The 23,822-nt window shown below is 42.6% G+C and overlaps 1 protein-coding gene across 2 annotated transcripts in view; it reads right to left on the reverse strand.

Annotated features, from left to right (window-relative positions):
- CNTRL (centriolin) overlaps nt 1-23,822 on the reverse strand; it is a 1,008,983-nt gene that overhangs the window by 545,063 nt on the left and 440,098 nt on the right. For both annotated transcript variants that reach the window (XM_078641873.1, XM_078641874.1), the window contains one exon: nt 20,974-21,181. In XM_078641873.1, coding sequence (XP_078497999.1) covers nt 20,974-21,181 — 208 coding nt within the window. The remainder of the gene's footprint in view (nt 1-20,973; nt 21,182-23,822) is intronic.

A 23,822-nucleotide genomic window follows, 5' to 3' on the forward strand; every position in this document is an offset into this window, starting at 1 on the left:
GAGATGCTGTTTTTCTCCTGCCGAGAAATCCAGCTCTGGCGCTTCCAAGCAGCCCTCGCAGGCAGCTGGAATATCAAGACCAGAGACGAGAGATACCAGCCCTCAACCATTCTAGATCTCAGGTACAGAACTGAACAACCCCTTACAGAGAATTCTTGAGTCAGTCACTTGGCAAAACAAACTTAACTTAAACTGCTACTTATCTACTCCCGCCCACGTATTAGGCTTAGGTCAGGTACACTGGGGTAGGCGTGGTTAGAAGCACCAGTTGAGTACGATTAGTCAAATGTATATATGTATGTATCTATTTTATCAATTTTAAATATCATATGGCTTAGAAACCATATCAATGCTTCTGCAGTATTATTTTATACTTCTGCTTTTATTGTATGCACTTTACTTAACCATAAGTATCGCAATAATATCGATTCATTTCTCTTGTACGAGAAAAGAGACTGATCAATAAATACCATCTTTTATTGAACACGCCCGTCTCTTCCTTTTCTCTACAAACTGGTGAAACTAAGAATGCACGTACTGACTGAGTAAAATAAGTTGTCTTTTGTTTTCACACGACTCTAGAGATACACTCTTGATTAGGGGAGAGCAAAGTTGTCATGTTCTATGGTTGTCAGAAACTAAATCCCTTCTTGTCTATCCAGGGAGGTTAAACTCCTCCTTGTCTATTTGAGAAAGTTTCTAGTGAACTCTGAGCTAGCTGGCAAACACTAAACTTTAAGTCTAATATCGTCAGTAGAAGACCTAGTTAACCTCTGCCCTAGATCTATACTATTGAAGATATTATTCCAATGCGCAGAGCCTATTGGGATAATAGGAACTACACTACAAATTGAGCAACCTGAGATCTAACAATGCTCTTAAGGACCAGTCTTTTTTTTTAATGTGGAAATATAGGGAGTATAATCATGTGCCCTGTTGGTGAAAAGGGATTGGTTGTATTGCCCCTTTGAGGAGTAGGGATTGGACTTCTTGTCTGAGAATTGCAAGGTGATCTTGTGATAACCTGGGAGTGTGAGGTGGAATGTTGGGTGGCATGGCAACGAGCTCCAGACAATAACCAGGTTCGAAAATGGCTAGTACCCATAGGCCTGTGGTAATGGATTCCCAGACTGGATATAAAAACTTAAGTCTTCCCCCAACAGATGTTGAGTGGTCGGGGAGGGGTGTCACTGTATGGTAGTGGAGGATGCGCCACAAGTGGAATCACCTCTGCCTCTGCCCCTATTGCTACCACCTTTAAAGGAGCCCCTGAAAAAACCCTTGGAGAAGGTGGATTGGCCCTGTTTCTGTTAAGAAATGGAGGCGTCAGTGTTTGGGCATCCAACGCCCACGGCCCGAGTTAGAGTGGCCCAACACCACAAGGAGGTCTACCCAGCGATCCTGACCTGGGATCTGGTGATCTCGACCTCCTTCAAGCTTCAAGTTGATGCCTACAGCCTCAACCTGAAGGATCCCCCCCAACCGGAGTGATAAGACGATCAGACGCCAAAAGACACCCCTGCACCCTACGCCCCACGGCCTTGGGTGGCCCAACCGACTGTGTCCAGGCATCCCCCAAGAACCCAACTTACCTCTCTACCCAGTGGTCAGGACGCCTCCCTTTCCAAACCCGAGATCTTCATTGAAATCCATAGGGTCCCCGTCTCCTTGGCACTCTGCACCAGGCTGCCCCTGTGCCGCTGATGGTGCAGCTCCCGAGTGAATTGTTGGCCCCTGCAGTGCTGATCTTAACCCTAGGAGGTTTGCTCCCACAGCCAAGTGGCCTGCTCGCAGGTAGCCCCTGACTGAAGGCCCCCTTAGCACCATTGGCTAACATTGGGCCCCGGCATGCTGCACCTGCCCGCCCCAGTGCCGCTGGTGGTGCAATTTGAGTGCCTAACGGAACCTTGGTTCTCGTTGATACTGATAACCCTCTTTTCTCCATATAAACCAATGTTGTGATGTTTGTTCCTGCAAATGTTCAGTGTCTAACTAACTTTTATATGCAAGAAAAATTTACTATATTTCAAACCTGAAAAAGTCTTACATATCTTGTACTGTAGGATCCATGGTGTGATATCTAGGCATATCACCCCGAGTAGTTGATGAAATCCAAAAGTAATGCAAAAGAAATCACTGTGTAATTTAAACTGTTTTTAAAGCAACTCCAGTAGCTGGATAGGCTCTAGTCAGCATAACAAAGGGCAGGAAGCCTTTTAGGCTCAACGCGGTGAATGCTGTTCCTGCTTGGGGGTAGGTGAGAAGCACCTCCACCCCAAGCAGGCTTTGTTCCTGACCCACAAGGGCTCCCACCTTAGGGCATCAGAAACATGTCTGAGGGTGGCAGGCTGGTGCAGATCAGCCAGCTGAACACAAGGAAGTTGGACGTTTTTCAGGGGGCATCTCTAAGATGCCCTCTGAGTGCATTTTGAAATAAAGCCAACACTGTAATCAGCGTGGGTTGATTGTGCTGAGAAGTTTGAAACCAAACTTCTCAGCATTCAGCATTCAGTAAAGCCATCATGAAGCTGTGGAGTTCGTAATGACAAACTCCCAGCCCATGTACTCAATTTGGCAGGGGTCACCAACCGGTCGATCACGAGCTACTGGTAGCTCGCCGACCCCCTGGGAGTAGCTCGCGCTGCTTTCTAATTATAGAGACGTCATTTAAGCATTTTATTTATATCCCTTCTTTGTCAACTTTCAGCCCTTGCCTGCCCTCACACAAACCAGCTGCTCTGATTAGCCTGTCGTGTATTCCTATAGGTTCTGAATCGATCCCCCTATTCCTGACCCTATTCTGGTTAAACTAACTATCAAGTTAACTAACAGTCAGCCCATGAGGCAAGACAAGCCCCCATGATGCAGATACCGTTATCTGACGCAGTCACACTACGGCACAGGAACGTGTTATCTGATTAGGTCATAACGCTTGAGATCTAATTAGACAAGCGACATTCCTCCAGCCCCTGATAAGGCATACGACGTTCTCATAACAAATCAAACCTATGACAACCTGGAAAATCCGTGCGGCCATTGTTTTGATTTCACAGAGAACTTTAGTAAAGAATGTGCTAACGAGCAAGTCGTATGACATCTTTATTGACGTATCTATGTCCATCCTTACGTCAATCTCGGCACCTTTAAGGTATAAATATTGCCGATCTTGCCCTATGCAAACACACGCGTGGTGACAAGACGGAGCAGCCACACTTGCCGAAGCCGAGAGCAGAAGCAGACCCCGCTGGCAGCAGCCCCGCCTTCCTGACGCGCTGAGAGACGCGCTGCTATCTCAAGCCGAGAGACCCAGCACCGGCGCTTCCGGGTAGCCCTCGCAGGCAGCCTGGAATATCGAGACCAGAGAAAGAGATACCATTCCTCATTCATCCTAAATTCCAGGTACAGAACTGAATAACCCCTCACAGAGAATTCTTTAGTTATTCACTTGGCAAAAACAAACTTAACTTAAACTGTAACTTTCTATTCCCGCCCACGCATTAGACTTAGGTCAGGTACACGGGGTAGGCGTATTTAGAAACACCAGTTGAGTACGTTTAGTCAAATGTATATGTGTATGTAAATATATTTTAATCATTTCAAACATCATATGGCTCAGAAACCATATCAATGTTTTTACAGTATTATTTTATACTATTGCTTTTAATGTATGCACTTTACTTAACTATAAGTATTGCAATAATATCGATCCATTTCTCATGTATAAGAAAAGAGACTGATCAATAAATAACACCTTTTTATTGAACACGCCCGTCTCTTCCTTTTCTCTACATTCTGATGAGACTAAGAATGCACGTACTGACTGAGTAAAATAATTGCCTTGTGCTCACACGACTCTCGAGATTGACTCTTGATTAGGGGAGAGCAAAGTTGTCATGTTCTATGGTTGTCAGAAACTAAATCCCTTCTTGTCTAATCAGGGAAGTTAATTCCTCCTTGAACATTCGAGAAAGTTTCTAGCGAACTCTGAGCTACGCTGGCAAACCCAAAAATTAAGTCTAGTATCGACAGTAGTAGACCTAGTTAACGTCTGGTCTAGGCCTTTACTGCTGTAGGTATTATTCCAATGCGCAGAGCCTATAGGGAAAATAGGAGCTACACTACATGGCGCCCAACGTGTTTGGAAAGGGCGATAAAACTAACGTAAGACATTTAGAGTAACTCAGTCGTGCTTTCTCACTCAGACCCCTTTTCCCATTGTACTCCAAAGACGTCTGGAGTGGGTGAAAGGTTATATCCTCCAAAACCTCGCAGGAGGGAACTCCTATGTATGGTTCTTGGTATAGTCAACGTTGAAGGATACACTGTTCCAAAATATTGTGCATCTAATCTCTGTTTCCATAAAGAAACCTGATCTGCAAACAGCTATAATACCATCCGGTCAGTAAAATGACTGAAAGTGATGATGAAAGAGAAACTCGCAGATGCTGATGCTACCATGCAAGCAGCAGACCCGAATATAACACTTATTCCGGTCATTAAAAGGAGATCTATAACCTTAAAACTTATAGAAAATGGACTGACACCTAGAGGTGGCACAGTCATATTCGTAATCGAGGCACACGAATATCGGCAGACAGAGGTATATTATTCATGGATACATTTTCCAGCAGCTAATGCTGTAACAAAGTACTTCCACTATTACAAAGTAGAGGAACCTCCTAATGAGTACACTCCTTTCGAGGAGGTGGAAGTACCACTCAAATTCCAAGAGCATTTGCTCTTATTTGATGGCGCCCTAATACATAACAATCACATTACAAGGCTCGGTCCTTTAGGAAGACCAGGAGCAACGTGGCCGGTCTTAGCCGGATACACACCACATCCAGACATCGAAAGAATGCCTGCAGCAGAGCTGTTAATACAGCTAAAACAACTACTAAAAATTCATAGACAATTAGTTCAGTATGTAATGCGGACTTCAACAATTCAGCCAGCGATTAAACTTCCACAGCTGACCCCTCACCAGGGGAACACAAATAAAATTACACCACAGAACATCCAATCCTGCCTAGGTAAAGTTCCAGCTAAACGGGAACAAATACCATTCTGGTTGGCACAGAAAATTACCCAAATAGAGGCGGTGTTTCCTGACACCACCCCATTAGAAAAACACAGGATTCTGACTATATGTCTCCCAATGGGAATCGCACCACACATTGAGGACTGTGACACTTGGGGTACAGTCTTTGCTTCCATCTACACAAAAACGCACGGTGTTCCATCCATTTCGGTAATACCAGATGTGCTAAAACAAATTCAAGATGAATACGGTCCAGAACCTGCTTTAACTCTTGGTATGAAATTACTAAAAGACTTCAAGCAGGTCTCGACTATATTATTAGCCAACATAAAAGGTGAAGCAGCAAACGTGGCGATCCGCCAGAGGTTAAAAGAGACAGATATAGCAGACCAACCAGCTGAAATTACCAGAATCATAGAAAAATCCTATGAAGAACTAGGCAGAGATAGTCTAGGTGGAATACCAGTAAAACCGCAACTGACTAGAGGTCCAGAAAAAATATTTTTTAATAATAATTCACCAAAAAAGAACTGGGATGGAAACAAACAATCCAATCCTAAAGAAAAGAAATTCCAGTCCCGAGGGAGGTCTCCCAGGCGAAGAGAGAAATCTCCAAACCAAAGACAGAGGTCACCGCAGAGTGACCCCTCTGGGAATAGATATAACCTTAGAAATAGGGATAATATTAAAAAACCTGATAGATATCAAGACATTGATACACGTCCCTCTCAATCTTTTCAGACTTCCTCGCAGAAATCGGAAAGAAGAGGACGATCAGAAGAGCACGCCAAGTCCAAAGACAAGGAACCTGCTCAGCTAAAAAAGAAATTACAATTTCCAAAAAAGAAGGTAGCCAGTATCAAGGTAGTTAACAATGCCGAGAATACTGAGGACACAACTGAAAAACGGAGAGTGGGCGCAGACAATGCTAGACAGCGCAGCAGAGGTGAGCATAGCTCGCAAAGTCCTTATGAATCACCTGGAGACAGTGGACACGAATGAATATCTTCAAGTGGAAACTGCAGACACCAGAGTTAGCAAACCCCACAAGATATACGAGATAACATTACGTATAGAGGGAGATAAGACTAGGAAAATAAGGGGACTATTTTGGGATAATCTCTCCAAGGGCTATGATATCCTTCTAGCTGAAAAAGACTGGCCACCAGAATTTGTCAGGGAGTGCCCTCATGGCGAAGAAGTAATTATGCCTGCCTTCTCGAATCAAATCCCGATTCATAAAAAATACACACTTGCTAGAAAGTGGGCAGTGGCCTTAGCACCTGCTTTATATAAAAATCATGTAGGATGGGATGAGGATTCTCCTCCTCACAAAATCCAGTTAAAATCACAACCTACTGCACAAAGGCAGTACCCAATTAAGCAAGAAGCTAAAAAACAGGTAAATGAAATACTAGATCAGCTAGAATACCAGGGGGTGATTGAAACTTGCACCTCACAAATGAACAATCCTTTGTTTCCGGTCTCCAAACCAGACAATTCATATCGTCTAGTTTTGGATTACCGACACCTTAACACATGTTGCAAAACCTTTGCAGTGCAAAACTCACACAGTGCTGCACTAATGAATAACATAGTGCGCAAAAAATACAAAACAACCTTGGACATCTCCAATGGATTCTTTTGTCAAAACATAGTACCAGAGAGCAGATATTTAACTGCATTCTCAGTAAATGGCACTCAAAAACAATTCTGTCGGTTAGCCCAGGGGTACAAGAACAGCCCGGGGGTATTCTCAGCGAGAGTAACAGAATTACTACAACTATATGATGATGAAGCATTATCCTATGTCGATGACATTTACTTAACAGATGATGACTTGGAGACTCACTTGAAAAGGGTGAACACCATAATACTTGGGTTCGCTGCAGAGGGTTACAAATTCAACTTCAAAAAATCCAGAATTGCCCATCTGACGGTCCTATTCTTAGGATATGAGTTATCAAGTGAAGGCAAAAGCCTGGCAGACAATTTCCTAGAGAAATGTGCCGTAATCCAAGCGCCTAGAACACTAAAAAACTTACAGTCGATTCTAGGTTTCCTAAATTTCGGAAGAACATACATTGCAAATTACGCAGAAAGGGTCAAACCCCTTTATGATCTAATTAAACCAGACTTTAAAAAATCCAATTGGACTCAAACACACACAGAAATTTTGAGATCCTTACAAACAGACATGCTAATTAAAACAAAATTAGAAACACGTGATAACACACGCAATCTTGTGATTCGAGTCATCCCAGGGAGATGCGGATTCACATACCTGACCTCTAATGAGGGAGAAAAGGTACCAATTGCATTCAAATCACACTTGTACACTAAGGCTGAAATGAAATTTAGCCCAACGGAAAAAAGTCTTACAGCAACACAGACAGCTATAGCAAAAGAACGAGCCCTGGCACAAGGTAAACGAATAATAATCGTGACACCAATACCAGCCCTAGAGGCGGTAACAAAGGCAAGCATTCCAAATGCTTGAGCACTCCATCCGAGATGGATACAATGGGCTAATTCTCTTGCTGCAACAGACGTGGTGTACGAATTTGATCCTTACTTAAAAACACAAGAATTTCTCCAATATGAATTTGAATGTCCTCCGCCAACCGAAATTCTGCCTCTAGACCACTACGGCTGTATAATATATACAGACGGATCAGCACAACCCGCAGTGGGGGGTAAGCAAGCTTACAGTGCTGCGTGCGCGATTGTTAAAGGTCGTTGGCACGAAGGGAAATTTAAACCAACCCTCACTAAAACACAATCCCTAGGAGATTGTACAGCTCAGCGAGCTGAACTACTAGCATTCAAGATGGCGCTTGAAAATACCGATCGAGAATTCCCCACACTCATAGTGTGCGATTCGTATTATTGCGTTCAGTCTTATAATGAATACTTGCAGATCTGGCTTCAGAACGGTTTCAAGGATGCGAAAGGTGGCACAATCAAGCATAAAATGCTCTGGGAACAAGTAGCTCTTTTACAAAAAGAACTACCAAAGACTCACGTGATACATACACTGAGTCATCAACGTGATGGCGTTCACGTTGCAGGGAATTCATTGGCTGACGAGGCCGCGAAGGCAGCTGTGCAAACGGCTTCCGTAGCTGCCGTCACCCGGTCAAAAACAAAAATAGACAGCGAAATATTACAAGCTGTCAGCGCTTCAGAAAAGGATTCGATAGAACCACTCCCTAAAGGCTTTCCAGTAAAATACTCATACATAACTGATGCAAACAATGTTCCTTTTGCTCAAATCCCTGGAGTGGGGGAGAGGGCAATTCCAAACATGGAACATAGGTTAAGACTAATAATAGCGGCACACGAAGGGCTTGCTTCTATCCATGCTGGCGTCTCAGCCACAGTATCATTATTAAAACAGAGATACTGGTGGCCACAAATGAGAAGACAAACAAGGAACTATGTTCTAGAATGTGAAATATGTCAAAAAATGAAAGTATCAACGGTGAGACGTCCAGCTCAGACGCCCCTTCTAATCTCGGATAAACCATTAGCCTGTGTTTATCTAGACCACTGCGGTCCCTTACAAAGGGATGGTAACTATAAATATATCTTGGTTGCAGTGGACTCATGCACGAGATTCATATGGATGTGGCCCCAGCGAACGGCTGACGCCAGAACTGTTATAAAAGATTTGCGAGTCTTTATCGGCACATACGCAATTGGCATGCTGCATTCGGACAATGGTCCTACTTTTAGCTCTCGGGCTTATAAGGAGGCCATGGTCAGCATGGGCGTGCAATTGCGGTACTCTTGTCCATTTCACCCTGAGGGGAACGGAATTGTTGAAAGAAAAAACCGTGACATAAAGCAATCTATAATGGAAAGGATATTAGGTTCGGGAGCTGGGTGGGTCAAACATCTAATAAGTGTCCAATGTAGTCTAAATAACTTGCCAAGAAATTCTCTGTAGGGATTCAGTCCGTACGAATTATTATTTGGAACTAGGATGATGATCTCTGACCTTGATAGTCAGACTTCAGTGGTGAAAGAAAAAACCTTTGATGTCAAAGACCGTTTGGCTATTTTGCAGGACTTAAACAAAACAAGAAAAGACCTGAGCAACATACAGTTGAAACAACAGCCAACAACCACTGAAGAATCACCACCTGTCCCAGCAAGACCTGTCTGGATTCCAAAAGTCGGGGATCTAGTCAGGGAGAAGATCGCGGTAAAGAAGGAATTTGGGCCTTCCTACAGAAAAGCAGTTCCTGTCTTGTCTGTCAACGGGACAAGATCAGTTGTACTACCGCCACTTGCTGGAAAAAAGGAGAACCGAGTTGTATCCATCGACCTGGTAAAACCACAACATGTGGCCGATAACAAACGGTAGGCCAAGTGGACTCCCAATAAGTAGCAGAACACCAAGGTTTGCTACCAGTACAGAGGTCCTAACAAAGAGGCTCATCACATTCGAAACGCCTACAGAAGAACAACAAGGACTATGCAACAATGCAATAGAACTCAGACCTCTGAAAACCCAAATAAAAACGTTTAGCAGAGACACACCAATCTATAATGAAGTACCAGGTGACAATTCAAGAAACAAAAATCCTGAAGCAATTGGAACAATTGACAGAACTGCATCCGGCTACTTCATCAACTTCGATGATTCCTCTGAAAGCCTCAGTGAATCAAAGACACAGCCATCATCAAAATCCTTTAAAGACAAAGCTAAGGAACTTTTGAACCAACTGAAAGAAACATATCTGATTTCTCCATGGATTGAATTTTGGGTGGGTTTTGGTGCATTTATCCTCATACTTTGGCTCATCATGGTATTTACTTTGGGACGCTTCATTGAGGGAAAATATGCTAAAATGGACACAGCAAGTCAGAACATCAACTTGATCCTCAAACCACACACATCTTCACACGTCGAGAAAAGAGAACTTTCTTCAGAACTTTCTTCAGCCAACTTCACAGCCAATCCGATACCTGGTGGGGTAGCCTGGGACAACATTGACTATGAAATTTATGGTCCGGTCGAGATCCTGAAATATACACACCAAATCAAGATCTCCTTGAGTGATTTTGCAAAACCAAACTCATTTGCTGATGATTGGGACTTCGAAAGCATTAACAACATGATGTCTGACTTAGTAATGTCTGCTAAATTTACAAAACATGATTATTTGCAAGGTTCTACAAATTATGATAGTATGTATTGCTATAACCATTATGGTAACCATTTTTTACATAAATCTGCACAACCTAGAAATGTTTTAAATTATAATCAATGGGAACATTGTGCTACACCTCCAAAAGGGAGCTCTAGAACCGTGTATGACAAATATTCATATTTTTCAGGTTTTAACACAAGTAATGCTGAAACATTTTATTTTAAATTGTCAAACAAGACAGGGATGAAAACCATGATAACCAACACAAAATTGATTTATTCAGACTCATTCTTTGAACAAATGAATACTTTTGGATTTGATTATTGGGACAAAAATGTTGATTTGAAAAGTGTTTGGGGTACAAAAGAATGGCAAGTACAGGGTATAGAAGCTTTGTTTAGAGCCTGCATGATCCCAGAACAAATGATATTTTTAAATGACACTGTTCAACAAACCACCTGTCTTGGCTTAGCCAAAATCAAAGATTTAAATAAACCGTCTATTCCAAAGCCAACAATGTTTAGCAATAGCTCTGATACAGATGAAGAGATAGACGTAAACCAGATATTAAACCAAAACAGAACACATCCTGATTGGAAACAATGGTTGATCTGGCCCACAGATACAAATAACTGTCAAGACAGATTCCTGAATAAAACACAAGGTTTCAAAATGACCAGGCCAGACCCTAGATATCCTCAAAGACATCACCCAGGGATAATAACAACCTACAGTGTGGGCAAATTATGCCTTCAGTGGCTACAAACTTCCACACTGCCTGAAATTAAGCAACACCTAACTTTACTTACTGATGGTGCTGACTTGCGTGATTTCATTCTGGGACCACGCAAACAGCGTCAAAAGCGTTTCATAGCAGCCTCTGTATATGCAGCATACAATGAGGCCTGGAAGGTTACTCAAATTGAAACAGCAGAAAGAATACGGGAAATTGACCGTATTAATTTGGAAAAATCACTTTCTGTAGTGGACAATGGGTTAATGACTCTGTCCTCCAGAATTTTTTCATTGGACAGCATTGTGTCTTCAGCAATCGATATATTATCGCAAGACTTACTGTTATTACAACATGGTCAGTCACAATTGCGTTCTATTGTACAGCTTGGCTGGACGTTACAAAATCTCCGTTCAGGCTATGTGCCTTGGCGTTTAATCAACACAACGTCACTATTCCAAATCTTTAACCTTACTGATAGACAAATCGGTATGGCGCAAAAGGGTGCTGATTATACAATCTTGAGCATTGAAAAACTAGAAAGATTACCAATGACAATGTCAGAACGACCTGTCAGTGAATGGATAATACACGGAATCATAAATATTCCAATCTCAACCTTCAGGTTTCAATACTGCCAAAAATATATACAGGCTGGCATGTACGAGAAATTGGGAAAGGGGTACCTTAAAACAACTTGGAACCTGCCCTATTCACATGCATGTGTCAGTAATAAAGGACAGAAAGTGTTTCTTAGTGGCAACAATTGTGCTATGTCACTAAGCGGCACGCTTCTGTGTAACGGTATTAGTTTGCACGGAGCCTGTGAAGGGAATTCATACAACCTTTCATGTCACCAGCAAGGCGCACCTGCAACTGAAATAGAACCATTCTTTCAAAGACTCTATAATGGGAGTTACATTCTTATTGTAGACCGCAGATGTTGTAGTCTTAGGCCCGGGACTCCTTATCTAGTCACTACGACGGCGAAGGTCAAGTGCTGTGGACGTTCTTTGTTCCCCAGCTCCTTTCCAGACAGGGAGGCAAGGGCATGGCCCAATTTGAAAATTACTTCTATTCGAATAGATACTTTAAGCAGAATGAAAACAGTGCTTCTACAGACGCCTACAAGGCTCACGTCATCAAAAGAAACGTATGATCTACAAGTCGCAAGGACGACTGCAGAGATACATACATTATTATCAACTAATTCCCCCGTACATTTCGCGGAAATCCTGAGCGAAATCTTAAATATTTCTGATACCAATGGGATCTCAGGGGTATTTAAGACAGTATTTTCGATGGCATTAACACCATTCAAAGCCATATTGGGTATTTTTCCAGATTTCGTCCATTCGATTTTTGGCGGACTTCCCCTGATCCTGGGACTAATTGCAGGAATCCTATTCCTAGTCCTTATTTTTCGTTATGGCAACCCATGTCACAGATCAAACTCTCGCGACAATGGAAGAGACGATCCTAGCCATTGGATACCGGGACCGGATATCAAAAATCCTGGGACTCTCCCGGCTTAGAGACCTGAACATGACTTGGTTTCTATCATTTCGACCAATGTGGCAAAGGTGTGTTTTACCTGTACTAAGGTGTCTGCTATGCGGAGAAGAATGCGTGTTAGACACCTGTCTGACGCTACAATCGGATGCGCCAGTGGATGCAGATACACTGTTGGTTCCTACCAAGGTTCACGCTTTGTGCTGCCCTCAAAGGCTGCCAATCCTGATGACGGCATTCCTGGAATCTTCACCACTACGATTGAAGAGTAGTGAAGTTCAAGATGAAAGCAGCATCGAACAGGTACGACCTTCTGTCAGCAATGCGAATCAGAATGCCAATGGAGGCAATCATGCGCATGAATGCATGGTTACACCTATTTCCGACTTAGTGGAACTTTCCCATGAAGCTGTTGACAGTTTTTTCGAAAGCCTGAATGATATGATGTTCTCTCCAGAACAGAAATAGAGACTTTTGAGTAAACTCGCACACGGCGTTCCCTGAATTCGGCCTTCAACTTTAAAAATAAAGTCACATGAACAATTTTTCCCACCGGTTCACGGACAGCAATTTTTTAGAAGCCCCAAATAAATTTTTTTTTACAAAATTTTCGGGACACTGATCTTCTGCTTAAAGTAAGAAACTATTCCTAGAGAACTAAGATTTCTATATAGACTTTAGTTGCCCGCTGGGATGTTCACAAATATTTTATCATGTGATGAAATGGTCTCGAACTTTCTTTCTGTATAGCTATATTAAGAGCCATTTCATGTGTATTTCTCAAATACCAAATTAAGCAATAATGCATACAAATGCGTGTTTACTTTTGCATTTAATTCATAGCTTAAGTGCATACAAAATATATGACTGCAATTTTTCAGTATATTTGAAAATTTCAAAATGCATTTATGTATTTTGGGGTGGTAAGGTATACACTATTCTCTATAGTATGTTGTACTATGTTATACTATGCATAGATTAGTAAATATGACCATAGTTAGCGTGGAGTGGGTGTCGTGTATTCCTATAGGTTCTGAATCGATCCCCCTATTCCTGACCCTATTCTGGTTAAACTAACTATCAAGTTAACTAACAGTCAGCCCATGAGGCAAGACAAGCCCCCATGATGCAGATACCGTTATCTGACGCAGTCACACTACGGCACAGGAACGTGTTATCTGATTAGGTCATAACGCTTGAGATCTAATTAGACAAGCGACATTCCTCCAGCCCCTGATAAGGCATACGACGTTCTCATAACAAATCAAACCTATGACAACCTGGAAAATCCGTGCGGCCATTGTTTTGATTTCACAGAGAACTTTAGTAAAGAATGTGCTAACGAGCAAGTCGTATGACATCTTTATTGACGTATCTATGTCCATCCTTACGTCAATCTCGGCACCTTTAAGGTATAAATATTGCCGATCTTGCCCTATGCAAACACACGCGTGGTGACAAGACGGAGCAGCCACACTTGCCGAAGCCGAGAGCAGAAGCAGACCCCGCTGGCAGCAGCCCCGCCTTCCTGACGCGCTGAGAGACGCGCTGCTATCTCAAGCCGAGAGACCCAGCACCGGCGCTTCCGGGTAGCCCTCGCAGGCAGCCTGGAATATCGAGACCAGAGAAAGAGATACCATTCCTCATTCATCCTAAATTCCAGGTACAGAACTGAATAACCCCTCACAGAGAATTCTTTAGTTATTCACTTGGCAAAAACAAACTTAACTTAAACTGTAACTTTCTATTCCCGCCCACGCATTAGACTTAGGTCAGGTACACGGGGTAGGCGTATTTAGAAACACCAGTTGAGTACGTTTAGTCAAATGTATATGTGTATGTAAATATATTTTATTCATTTCAAACATCATATGGCTCAGAAACCATATCAATGTTTTTACAGTATTATTTTATACTATTGCTTTTAATGTATGCACTTTACTTAACTATAAGTATTGCAATAATATCGATCCATTTCTCATGTATGAGAAAAGAGACTGATCAATAAATAACACCTTTTTATTGAACACGCCCGTCTCTTCCTTTTCTCTACATTCTGATGAGACTAAGAATGCACGTACTGACTGAGTAAAATAATTGCCTTGTGCTCACACGACTCTCGAGATTGACTCTTGATTAGGGGAGAGCAAAGTTGTCATGTTCTATGGTTGTCAGAAACTAAATCCCTTCTTGTCTAATCAGGGAAGTTAATTCCTCCTTGAACATTCGAGAAAGTTTCTAGCGAACTCTGAGCTACGCTGGCAAACCCAAAAATTAAGTCTAGTATCGACAGTAGTAGACCTAGTTAACGTCTGGTCTAGGCCTTTACTGCTGTAGGTATTATTCCAATGCGCAGAGGCTATTGGGAAAATAGGAGCTACACTACAAGCCGAAGCGAGCTTAGCTGGGGCGGGGTGGGCCAAAGAACGTGACGTTCTTCCTGAAGTCACGCGCCACCTGCCTTTTCCAGGCAGGTACTGCACTTCATAATTGCCGTCTCATGCTCCTGGAAAGCTCCGCAGGACTGGTAAGTGTGCCCCTGGATTAATAGCAGCATAGTTCTTAAAACCGGCTAAGTGTATTGTAAGGCCATTGACTTTAATATCAGCTGCCACCGCGCTTTACATCTGCCTTCAGTAACAAAGCACAGTGGCAGCCGATATTAAAATCCAAGGTCTTTGCGGGTACTGAACTGCTACCACGGTCGCAGCCGATGTAAAAATCGAAAGTCCTTGCCTGCACAAACTGCTTTCACTGACTACAGCATGCTTTAAATTTGCCTTTGTGTTGAAGTCAGTGAAAGCGGCTTAGTGCATGCAAGGCCTTTTAAGTTTAACATCGGCTGCCACCGTGCTTTATACCTGCCTTCAGTAACAAAGCACGGAGGCAGCCGATGTTAAAATCTAAAGTTCTTGCAGGCACTGGGTAGCAACTGCAGTGGCAACCAATGTTAAAATCAAAGATTCTTGCCTGCACGAACAGCTTTCACTTACTACTACAGCACGCTTTAAATTTGCCTTTGCGTGGTAGTAAGTGAAAGCTGCTCAATGCATGCAAGACCCTTTGATTTTACCATCGCCTACCACCGTGCTTTATACCTGCCTTCGGTAATAAAGTGCGGTGGCAGCTGACCTTAAAATCCAAGGTCTTTGCAGGCACTGAGCAGCTACAGCGAAACAGGCAATGTTAAAGTTAAAGATTCTTGCCTGCACTAAACTGCTTTCACGGACTACAGCACACTTTAAATTTGCCTTTGTGTTGTAATCAGTGAAAGCAGCTTAGTGCATGCAAGGCCCTTTGATTTTAACATCGGCTGCTACTGTGCTTTATTATAACTTCTTTCAGTTTTAAAGCGCAGTGGCAGCCGATGTTGAAATCAAAGCGCTTTACATGTACTGACCCGATCCTCCCAAAACAGGCCCATCACTTCTCTGTCCTGTCACTTCCAGTCTCCCTGTCTCCCACACTCTACCTTTGTGCCAAGGCAACTCTGCTTGTGTGACATGAAGCTGTGTTTTGCTGCACCACAGCTACGCCAAACAAACTGATTTGTTAAGTACTTTTACTGGTATGCGTTTAATACAGGCAGTTTACAATTATGTGGCTGAGATGATGCAATTTCTTTTAGTGTGGGATTTTTCTAAACAAGGCTCATTAGTCGGTTCCTGATTTTACCCATGCACTTTCATCCCATTGATGTTCTGTCTATATATAGCTCGGTTCTTAAGGTGCTACTTGGAAGAATATTAAATGAAGGACTCTATTATTACACTGATTCAGAAACTCATGGCCCATGCAGGAAGGAGGAAAGCAGGCTGGTGAGTGCAGTAGTGATCTGGAGTGTGTGTGCATGCACGAGGTGTGCTCGGATTTGAGATTTTGTTTTTTACGGTGCCGTGCCTCTATGACGTCGTCCACGTCGGCGCGAAGCTACAAAAAGAATTTCCGAATGTTGCCGACGCAAGAGGGATATTCACAAGGTGAGGAATCCACTGGCAGATGTATCTATCAGAATCATGGTCACTTGTTTGCAGCGTTATCAGAATTTGATGATGTGTAAGAGTTTGAATAAATTAGATCCGAATATTACATTTGTTAATGTATAAGTACGCTTTATTTCTATTATTTCAATAATATGCAAGTTTAAACGAGGGGCCTTCTGCTTCAATAATGACATTTTCAAATAAAGCAAATAAGAGCTATAATGCAGCCCTCTTTATGCATAGTCCCAGCAATGTGTGTGAAATATCAGTTTTCCCACTGTCTGGCCAGGAGATGAGAGCCCATTTGAAATACCATGAGAATAAAGCTACCAGTGTGCTATTTATTTTTCATAATTATTTTCAGGAAGTTATGTTTTATATGAAAGTAATCCAACTATCTGTTTTTGCATGTGTTCGTATTGTTTGTAGGTGAGTCCTACTCAACTGAAGTGTGATAAGGCTGGGCTAGATGAATGTATTGTATTGCTTTTTTAATGGATTACAAAGGGTCGTTCCTGGCTAGAACCTGTTATTGATATGACTATGGAGATTTCTGTTTATTGAGATATGCGCTGAGGGACATTGCCATATGTTTCATGCTACTATATTATTACTGGAAGTAGAAGTGCGAGTGCAAGGCTTAGCAGACAGTCTGTTGCTGAACATTGCAGAACTATGCATTTTCTGAAAACGGACTTTGCATAGTTAAAGCATGTGTTATAGAAGTGAGTGAAGTGCTTTATAATGAAATTAAGGTTGCCACCTTTCCAAATATCGGCCATTTGTTGTTCCAATAATCTGCAAAGGCCCGGACATGAAAGCAAATCGTATGTATTCATTTGTAGCATACCTTTTCTCCCTTTGTTTTATTTATTTTGATAATAAAGAAATGGGAAGCCTTCTGTTGCAGCATTTTTATAGCGCTTACTAATGTGTGGCATTGAAGCACTTTCCTACATGATTAGCAAGCTATGGCTTGTGTATGGTGGGAAGTTCGAAGTGTTTTCTTTGGTTTTTGATTCTATGTGGGAAGTGTTTCCTTGTCTTGCCTGATTAACTCCAAGGTGCAGTTATCGTTATCATGTTATGGGATGCAGCACGTAGCAGTGTGGTGAATGAGGTGTGAGACAGATATACAGTTTATTATGTTATGATTTTCAGTCTGCTGACAGCTTTGAACAGCTCTATAGGTCTATCTATGTGTATTTTGTTCAAACCACAGTATGGGCCACAAAGAAATTAGGCTTAGAGACAATGAAGCTGGGTGTGGGAGGTGTCTCCGAAAAATGCACGAGTTCCTTGGCCTTTAGTGGCTCACGACGATTTTTACTGATCAGAAGTAGCTCTCACTGCAGAAAAGGTTGGAGACCCCTGCAATATGGCTTCACTGCACTTACGTGAAAGAATGGACACTGTAGGGGCATATTGCTTATGCAGCTATGACCTCTCTTGTGGTATAGTTCACCCTGCTTTGGGGCTGGGAAGTCTGCTAGAGGACTGACTTACCTATGCCACAGGCAGCGGTTGTGGGCGTGGCACACAGGAATGTGTGTCATGTCTGCTCAAAGTTTTTGTCTGAACCAAAACACACAGTCTGCAATGATAGTGTGCATGTGTTTGGTGAGCGGTCTCAGAGTGGCACAATACAAGTTGTAGCCTTTTAGAGACCCTCACTGGTCACAAGGCGTTTGGTACCACTTGTAATTTTTACAAGGGACTTACATGTGGACCAGAGGTGTGCCAATTGTGGAAATTAAGGTATCGTTTTGGTTAAGAACACAGGCACTGGGAACCTGATTGGTAGGGACCCAGTGCACACTCAGTCAAAATGCATCAGAAATCCAGCAAAAATAGGGGGGTAACCATGCAAAAAGGGGCACTTTCCTACAGCTTGTGCCTTATTTGAGGTTAGTTTCCCAGACTTCCTGCTTACTCTCTTGGAGGATTGGGACACTATTTCAGGCTCCAACTGGCCTTTGCTATGTGTTCTAGTTTTCACATACATTTATTCAGGTATACTCAGCATGGCTTTCAGCTCTACCTGAGCCTAAGCTGAGGACGCCAGATCATTTCCTAGCAGACAGGCCACAGGAATGGCAGAGAATCCGACCACCTTCTTTTGGCCATGTGATGAACCTTTGTCTGGTTGTCAGAACTGGTGACTGGATAGGTCTTTCCAGTCAGGTATTGCTTGGGGAATATCAATTTTTTCAGTCACCATGATGATAGTCGCACCTGTATCCCTCAGTGCCCACTCTAACCCCATTAATATGTAGTTGTTTTCTGTATTTTTCGATGTTACTGGACCAGACAGCCAGGGCAGCTACATCCAACCCGCCCTCTGAGACTAAAGTGGCTCCAGTGTGCTCTCTGATATGGTCAGGTCAAAGCCATGGATCTCATCTGGAGACTAAACGCTGCAGCATGAACTGCAGGTGCACTGGGAAGAACCTTTTTGGGACAGATAGGGTCTACTGTTTGATGCTCATTGACTTTGCAATTAAAGCACCAAGCCTTCTTGGGATCCCAATGTTTACCCTGGTCCCCTCCCTTGGTCTGCGCATTGTCTCAGGGCCCACCCTCCTGCACATTTTATGGGGGGGCCTTTAGAAGACCCTTTGTTTTTGTCTTTAAACTGCCCACTCTTTACATCCAGGGGTGGGGGTGATTAGCAACCCTTTTCTTTATGTCACCCCTACCATGAGACTACTTGGACACCCTTGTCTTGAGCCAATAGTAGTACTTCTTTCCCCATCTCTTGGGGACAGATTGAACCTGGGTACACTAAGTACTGATGCAATTTTTCGGAAACACAGTTACCTAACAAACGCTCTTTCACAATACGATTATAAAGCCCATCATAGTCTTGCACCTTGTTACCTTTCAACCAGCCACCTAGTGTTTTGTCAGATAAGTCAACAAAATCTATCCAGGTCCTACTCAAGGTTTTGTGAGTCTCACTTAATGAGGCCATGAGGACACAGGACTCATCACCCGTCTTGTTAAGTGTCAGGAGTCTATTCCGGCACTTTCCTGAAGACAGCTCCCAGAGTAGAGAGCCCCAACACGTCTGGCTGAACTTTCTCCTCGTACAAGTCCTCTCAAAGAATGTAGACCACTTGGTGATATCATGACCTTCTACATATTTGGGGGTAATCCCTTTGTAGATTTTAGGGTGGAAAGCTAACTCTTTATCACTATTTAAGATTGTGCTCCCACCAGAGATGGGTCCTAGGCCCATCAAAGCTATTTCTTTTTTATGGCCAAGATTTTAGCCTTCAGAGCTATTCTCCTAGCTAGTTTTTGAAGATCAGGATCCTCCTCTTCTATTTCATCTGGGGTACTACCAGAAGTACTCCCAGTAGGGGTGCTGTCAGAAGGGAAGTCTGAGGACTAATCATCCTGACTGGCATCTCCATCCAGGAGATTAGGGCTTTCTTCCATTATCATGGCTCTATCATGCTCAGTAAGCAATTCTGGAGATAAGCCTTAGTAGGTTTAGACCTCATGGCAAGGTTCCATGCTTTGCAGAGATCCTTAAGTTGGGTCAATCTAAGATTCTTGTAGGGATCCAGGTTGAGCGCCTGGTTAGTACCCTCTGCCTCAGACAGTTGGGACCTTTTTACGAATTCAAAAAAATAATCTATCAGTCTATCTCTTTATAGGCCTAACTGAAATTTAGGAGAGTACAGACCAAGTTAAGAGTGGTGCTTTGGATCTTTATCGAAGGGCACAGAAAAATAGAAACTGATGTCAGCACACATTGGTGGCGCTTATATGCAGACCTGCTCTTATCACTTCCAGGGCAGAAGGAGATCGCCATGGTGACACCTGTTAGCGTAGTCATTGCTGGAAGAATTGTCCCTATCCAGTCTTGCATCTGGGAAATTCCAAAAGTATGGGATCTGTGGTTAGATGTATTCATCAGAATATCAGTTCCTTTTTCCCTCTCTTCTCGTCTCCTTTTTTAATGAAGATTTGTTTTAAATTTTACAAAATTTCATATGGAGGCTGGCAGCTGTCCTACAACAGTATCTTAATAAAATGCAGTTAAAAGGAATCCTGCCACTATTTATTGAAAAAACAGGCTCCCTACTAACTGAGGACATCTGGGTATGCTTCAAAGGCAAAACAACAATGCTCCAGAGAAAACTCGACTGCACTTGCTGGAAGCCCAAATCAGTCCAAATGTGGCATAAGGGCCCTTTTAATGCTGACATGCGAGTTAAAAAACAATCAAAAGCCAATTCTCACATATAATGCACATTTGCAAATAACAGAAATACCTCTAATCTAAGGGTTGAACATCAGTGTTGATTTCCAGAGTACTCACTTAAGACATTTTACCCTGTGCATTCATTTGACAGTAGCTAGCGAAGAGTGGAGTATAAAGCGAGAGAAAGGTCATACTGTTTGTTAAGATCTGTTGTTACAGATGGTGGAAGGAAACAAAATACATACACAAATTCCTCACAGCTACTAGCTTGATTAGGTTTCCTTTCTCACTTTCTCTTTCCATCTTTCAAAGAATCTGATTCTCACCTTTGCTTCTGCTGCTTTGTTGCAGGCTTTCTTGTAGTCTTCCGGTAAAGCTCTGAGTTTATCTTGGAGCACTGCCACTTCTTCCTGCAATATTCGTTGCCTCTCACATGCCTCCTCTTTCTCTCGCTGGCAACGAGCAAGGATTTCATTGAAATGCTTTTGCAAGTCCGCAAGATTGTTTCCTAAAATGTCGGCCGAGTTGTAACATCTGGTATGAGTAAGGAAATGGAAGTAAACCAATTAATAAAAAAATAAATGGCAGGGGACAAAAAACACAAGGCCATATATTTTAACACAACGCTAATTAAAAATACCTTTACTTTAGCCAACTACATATGAATCACCATCATCTCAACTAGCCTAACTTGTAAATATTCAAATACGTACAGCACTGTGACTTGGGGACCATAGTGAAGGTACTATTTGAAAGTACTTTCACATGCCCTGTGTATCCAGGTATGTGTGAATGTTATAGCCTCTCAATACAGATATCTCTGGACTTAAACTTAAAGAGGAGTGCTGCCTTCACAGTTTCATCTTTCTTATACCTACCTTTGTTTTGCAGCTATGCCTCCTGGGTGTGACTAACTTGCCCAAATAGAACTGCTTTTGGTTTGAAAAAAGCTGTACGCCATCACATCATTCATGATGAGTGAAGTGTGAATCCAAATGAGAATTAAGTGCTGGTTTCGGTCAGTCAGGTTTTCGGTCAGTCTCCATGTGCAAGACACATCAGAGGCCTGACCTACGTCAACGGCTATGCTGACAATCCTGCTTATTAATCTATTTTCATACATAAAATGACATTGTGTTTTCAGTCTGAAAGTAATGTGGTACAACATATTACATCAAACACTAAATGATCCTTGGAGTGATAATGTATTTTGTTACAAGGAAATCAACTGAGGGGATCAGGAACTAAATAATATGGAATCTAAGCTTCAAAATATTGTGCTTGATAAAATACAATGTCACTTGGAGCTCACCTTCACACCTGAATTAAGCATTCAAAAATCATGAGTATCCTCAAGCGATATATTTTGAAAGCAAAGCAGAAAATACTACTCTGCCAAATCTAAATGCAGGTCAAAATCTTTTTTACCATCTGGTGGCAACGTCATCCTGTCAGCCTGCTACAACATATCTTCAGGTCTCACACTACTGATCCAACCTCCTGAACAAGATATTGTTACAGATAGAATATCAAACCTACATTAATACCTTTCCACAGTCTAAGGCTGTTGGCAAGCAACCTCCTGTCTGTGACATTAACAGAGGGGTGATGATCAGCAGCCCCATCATGCTAGGATGATCAGCAGCCCCATCATGCTAGTCATAAGATAAGGAATTCCGCTGCAGCAGTGGACAGCCACTGACCTACCAATGATATTACTAGCCATGAGTAAGTGAGAGTGTGTCGGTGACAGAGCAAGATATTAAGTGAGAAATTGCGAGAGGGAAAGCGCAAGAGAGTCTGTGTATGCCTGCAAGAGAGGGACAGTGAGGGTACATATGCCTGCAAGTGAAAGGCAGAAAGTGGGAGTACCAGAGACAAATTGGTAGAAAACACTACAACACACTGAGAAATTTAGCATCTAACAACCAGGTGAGTAATATAGGGAGCTGACACTTCTCTTATTTAGGACTGCATGAAATACACTGTGTACATGAGGGACTGTAGCCTCAAAAATACGAAAAGTCGGAAAGCGAGAAGAGACAGAAGAAAAGAGAGAGGGAAACATAACAAGCATTAAAAATGCAATAGGTTTCGCCTTTCATTAAGTTAAAGCCATTTGCTATGCTATACAATACCATTAGCAAAGCAAATGGTTTTAACTTAATCAAAGGCGAGATCTATTGCATTTTAAATGCTTGTTTCACTAGGCAATCAATCTTAGTCCTTCTACCCGTTTTGCATGTGAGCAAGTTGTGTGACGCAGCTCCTGCCACTGTCAGCTACATTTTGCTGTTAAAGGTGTTGTGCTCCTGTCCATATTGTAGCCATGTTGTGAAGTCCTTCACTACATAAAAGACAGTTTGCATTGCCAGGGCTAGTTTTAATGTAGGGTGCGATTGTAACTGGAAATCCTCACAATAGGTGAGAAGTGTTTAGTTCTGGCTTTGTGTGAAGCAGTTTTTGAAATGCAGTAGGCGCTTTTGTAACATCTAAGGAGTGACATCACTCCGCACTCTAGCCCCTCACTCCTACTGAAATGCGTTTCTGCTCTAAGCACATTCCCGAGAGTACTATTTTCACGCATGACAGGGGGCTCCTTCTGGAAGTAATTCCCGCTGCGCACACACATGCCTTTGTTAAGACCATCTTGCCACACAGTGGGTTCCACTCTGAGTACCTGCTGCAGGTCCGCTTGTAAAAACATATTTTTTCTATTTTAAATAAATAAGCGTGTCTGTGAATGTAATTGTGTGTGGGGGAGAGGGAGGTTATTAATCATAAAACATTGGCAAGAACGTTGTAATTATTGGAAAATCATTCCGAACGGGTGCTACACATGATGAATGTCTTCTGACAGTCGAAGTTGTAAAGTATTTAGGGTACACACAGTGTAGTGCCGCTTTACTCGTGCAAAGGAAACGCTTTAGAGCGGGTCGGCACACCAGCATCAGAGATGGACCGCATCTGTACTAACAACGCTTCTGTAGTGTGCAGCTACACCACAGACCTCCAGTACGGTACGTCTGGCACCGCCAGAGAGGTGTGTGTTGTGTGCAGTGCTCAGTGCACACGCACACACCTCTGCGGTGGAGCACTGCGTTCTAGGTGAGATGGAGATGAGGAGATGTGGGGATTCGAATCTCGGCGTCAGCCTCAACCCCCTGTGATTCTA

Source organism: Lissotriton helveticus, chromosome 5_1 (assembly GCF_964261635.1).
Source record: "Lissotriton helveticus chromosome 5_1, aLisHel1.1, whole genome shotgun sequence".
Classification (NCBI taxonomy): Eukaryota; Metazoa; Chordata; class Amphibia; order Caudata; family Salamandridae; genus Lissotriton; species Lissotriton helveticus.